The 4,742-nt window shown below is 43.1% G+C and overlaps 1 protein-coding gene across 1 annotated transcript; it reads right to left on the bottom strand.

The window, feature by feature from the left end:
• Positions 1 to 3,691: 3,691 nt before the first annotated feature.
• On the bottom strand, positions 3,692 to 3,915 carry PHALS_06865 (uncharacterized protein; the record flags this gene model as incomplete). Its single annotated transcript, XM_024720229.1, has 2 exons — positions 3,692 to 3,805; positions 3,874 to 3,915. The coding sequence occupies 2 exons, from the start codon at positions 3,913 to 3,915 to the stop codon at positions 3,692 to 3,694; spliced, it is 156 nt and encodes a 51-aa protein (XP_024585448.1).
• Positions 3,916 to 4,742: the final 827 nt, after the last annotated feature.

Raw genomic sequence — 4,742 nt, 5'->3', positions numbered from 1 at the left:
ACGGGAACGGGAAGAATGCCAAATAACGTCAACTCGGTTTACGTCCCCATCACTACCACTTATAGTATATTCATGATCAAGAGAGCCAGCCACACAAGATTGTGGTTATAGGGGCGCGCACGACAGCTACGCGAGAAGATTATGCCTCAAGGTAACGCCACCTCAGCGCAAGAGTGCGTGCAACAAGTTGTCCCGTTCCAGGGTTGGATCTCCATATGTAATACTCCTAGAAAAAGGAGTAGCAAAGCTGAGTCTTAATGGTACCGAATGCAAGCACATGAATTTGAAAATTTGAAGCTACTGATAGTCGACAAACTGAAAGAAGTAGATCCAAGACGCGACCACCACAAAGTCCCCACCTTGCCAAAGTAATCACTAAATAAATGAATTAGCGCGCTGCTGGGCCCAAGAGTGGGTATGAGCTTCGCCTCAAATATTGCACCGAAATTTGCTCAACAATAAAGGCACTGTTGCAGTTGCAAGGTGTGGACTCCAAGCAGTCGACGGTGTGCAGATTTAGCCTTCAACATTGTCGGAACATTCAAGGGCAACATGCGAGCCCACTGCTTTGCGAATTGCGTTACAGCGGACGAGGAAATCATCGTGCCTGAAGTAGGTGTACATTCTGATGTTGAATAGAAGATCATTTGACTTTTCTGCCTCATTTGGTTAAATCTACCAATATATCATCTTTCCTTCATCAATTGTTCACAAAAAAAGCACAGGGTGTCAATCATGCGGCGATTTGCTAAGCTATGATCAAGTAAATTTGATCTGGAAAAAGCAATGCTATACGTTTGCTTTGGTTAAACAATCAGTTTGCTTACGTGAAACACGAGCGTTCATGATGATATGCTCATTCCGTTTTGAGCCTTGTCGAGCCCAGCACTTCACTAAGAAATACATTCTGAACAATTTTTTTCTTTCCATGATCTTTCTAAAAGTGATATAATACTTAACCATCGGTTCTGCCTACATCACGACGACGTTCATTCAGTGAAACGTGTGTAATGAAATGTGTCAGATAACCTGAAACCTTTTTCTCACGACATTTGCAAGCACTCCGAGCTCAGAATATATTAACGACACTTGTTAGGGCAAGCCTGGGAATACTTGATGCGCCGACTTCATTTAACACTGGTCCGTGCTTCCAATCAGTTCTGTTCTAAGGACATACACATTGGCGCGTAATTTTTTGCGGCAATTTCACCTCGTGAACACCTATGTCGAAAGACAAAATATCAACTTAGTATGAGTGCAGAGTAAAGCAGGCATACCGGATAGTGTCGATCCCGGGGTTATATTTAGCAGTGACTAAGCATGGCACACGTGTTGAGATACACCGCTGACCGTGCGTGGATGACGTCACAAGTATTCTAAGAGGGTGAAACTCACGTGTTCATGAAGGTGGCAGTAACTCTTTAAACTGGTAGTTTACTACCTCGTTTACGAGTGGATGGGAAGACGTCAGAGTTGTGGACTTCACTGCTCACACGAAAGATGTAAATAACGCATCCGCTATATAGAATAACACATTTGGTGTTTACCACCACATATAACTGTAAAGTATAACTGACGAGCACGAACAACATTACCGCACGTATTTGTAGCACCTCATGCATCAAATTAGATTACTTGCTATTCCATTGAATCAAGCGCAATGAATTGTAGGAATGAGACTGTGATGCTACATATTGTCACAGTTATGAATATTTATTGCTTTTCACGCACATACGTCATTCTTCTATAAACTTTGCACAAGTCTGGGGGGCATAGCCCCCACGAGAGATGTACCAGGATAATCAAAGCTGACGAGGGTGCTTATAATTATCAAACTTAGTTTGCATACTGGGATATACAAATCAGCTGTCCAACTGAGCTTCAGCCTTAACAAGCAAGCGTCGGCGTAGCCGTCGTCCGTCTGGACCAATTTTTAGTGCTCAGCATTGTGGCTTACGAAGCACGGCGCAAAGTGATAAAGCTTGACCTGAAGTCCCGGCTGATTACGGCGCAATTGTTGCCGAGAAACAGCTAGAATGTATACCAATCAAAAATCGATTTCAGTGCGAGATAAGTCTACCCGAAGAATAAAAAGCTCGCTGCGAAGGTCAACCTGCCTGTGATAATGGCTGTGGTGCACCCCGTCAGTAGCAGCTAATGTGGCACGGTATTCTTGACAAGGTGGAACCTCAATATTTCTGGATCGCCCCAAATGACGGTATCTTTCCCATTTTAGAATATACTGGTAGCGGTCCTGAAGTGCTTGACGGTTTACCAAACGTTATACGTCGAAATAGACCACTGCTTGCTCAATATACATAGCAATCGAGGTCGCACTTTCCGCGGCAGGTTTTCGTGAGCTTTCTCGGGTTGTAATGGCACAGCTCGACGCGCGTCACAAACTGAGATGAGCCACACTTTTAGCCCTCTCTCTATAAGCTTCACCACTACTCTGCTTTATCTCAAGCGATTTAACGTTGCGTCGCTGCTTTGAAGGAGATGATAAATCAGCTACAGCGATGGCGGAGTCGCTGCTTCATCTGCAACAGATTTCATCACATCTATTAGCTTGAAGTAGCGTGATTATGGATGGCTTCAGATACACAGGTAGAACACAAGATGTGATCACATTATCTTTCTAGATTGTAACTTGCTCTTAATTAATCAATGTATTCCACAGCATATATGCGAGCGTTCTGCCTGCCTTTGGCATCGTCGTGTTGCGTTTGAATATTCTGACGATAGACTATAGCGTCGTGCATCCGGCTCATGGCACCAAAGCTCGTTAAGATAAAATCAATGATTCTGCTACAGAGTGTAATAGAGCAGAAGTTAGCAAAATCATTTAAGTATAACCCCCTCCTTCTAAGTTCTAAGCCTTTTCGTGGTGTTGCCAAAGGTTTTCAAATGTTCACCAAACTTTTGATGAAAAATGGAGGTTTGAGAGATATGTATTATTCATTCATGCAGTTTACCTCGAACGCAATAACGGTATTATTGAGCGCGCTTCTCAAAAGGCCAGGAAACAAGTCTACCTTATGGACAGCCAACAACTTGTCTGAACTAGCAGGCTGGCCAAAGATGTCTGGGAATGCGACTAGAGTTTTTACATCGACACACTTTACGCGTGCGCACACATATGTTCATGACCGAATAGACAAGTTGATGCACCTATACACAGCGCTCAGCGCGCAGTATCTCTCTCACTCGTTCAAGATGGTCATTTAAAAGCGTACCATGTACCTTGTATAGATTGTCAAACTTGTGGTTGTTGCTGTAAAATACTGAGCGATGTGTGAGTCTGTACTGTATTTCAGCAAGCATTGCTATAGCAGATCGGAGCACGTGCGCGTCAAAGATACCTCTGAGCTTTCAGCCTCCTTGATTTCCAAATCTTTCAGCAACGCATCGCATGTTGAATCTAAACCCGTACGCTGGACGTATTAATCGACGTTACCATCGTGATGTGCGGCAATTCATTGTCTGGACGACACAAAATTGCGTCCATCACCACATTAACCGACCAGACTTGTACTTTACCCCAAAGGTACACATGGCAAAAAGATAAAGATGAATCATATTGTCATTATATGGAGAGATTTGCTATTCAGATGCAATCTGAAATCGTCGATGGTGACTTTCATTGCTAAAAAAATGCTTTTTAAAAACGAGAAGGATTTTCTCTGCCGCATCACTTTGCGAGACTCAAACACGACCGACCATTGGCATCATCGTTGAGGAAAGCGCAATCGTAGAGGCTAAGCTTCACGGATGACGTGGAATGGCCGAGTTGGAGTTGTAAAAGCTGCAATTGGAGAATGCGTTAGATTTCTTGCACAGCTTTAAAGGCCTTCTATAATGCCTTAGCGCAACCCCGTTGACATTTTTCAATGAAATGATAAGAAGTTGGGCCATGTTGGCATACTTTGCTCTATATTCGCAAGGTACGGACTATAAAAAGTTACTTTCTGGGGTCATTTTGGGGTAGAGGCAGTGGATCATATACAATGGCGATGATCTTTGCGATATCTGTCTGCAAGGCTTGCTCCTCAGCAAGGTTTATCAGTTTCTGTCTGTGACAAAGAAATTTTCGTCTGCACAGCCAAGTTGCATGCTCATGCAAAACTATGAACTAACATGTCATCAAAAAATTTTGTGCGTAGAATTATGTGGCTTAAACAGTTATGCAATTGAAAAATTAAACGTTGCTGGTACATTCGATAATCATGCGGCAAATCATTCACTCCCTGATCATTTCGCTTGGAGTTCTCGTCATAGTGAGAAGACTAGACGCCATCTCACATCAGAAGCTGATGATATACATCCAGTCACGAAGCATATATGCTGCTCTGCTGAACTTCCTTAAGAAACGTGGCGCAAAATTTATGATTGCATTCAAGCTTTTTATGAGTACGCGCAATTCTGCACCTGCCATTTGTAATTCTAGTACCAACATCGGCGTCGGGTGAAGAGATTACATTACGCTCAAAAACTCTGCTTTGAACTTCGTATAACATCAAGATTGACGCCCAATGTTCTCTTGGTATATATCACGGTCATATTTTGCAATAGTGTATTTGGGAACTAAGTCAACTTTATAAAGCACTCATTTATCAGCAGGTAGCAAGCGCGGTGGGTCTCCTGGCACCACGTTGCCGAATCCTACCGACAAATGATATAGTGGATCAATTGAATCATCGAGGACAACTGTCAGACTCCCTACACCACGACCTTCTCAAACA

Source organism: Plasmopara halstedii, assembly GCF_900000015.1.
Source record: "Plasmopara halstedii genome assembly, contig: Scaffold_3060, whole genome shotgun sequence".
NCBI lineage: Eukaryota > Oomycota > Peronosporomycetes > Peronosporales > Peronosporaceae > Plasmopara > Plasmopara halstedii.
The sequence above is the reverse complement of the archived record's forward strand: the minus strand, read 5'-3'. Positions and strand labels throughout refer to the sequence as shown.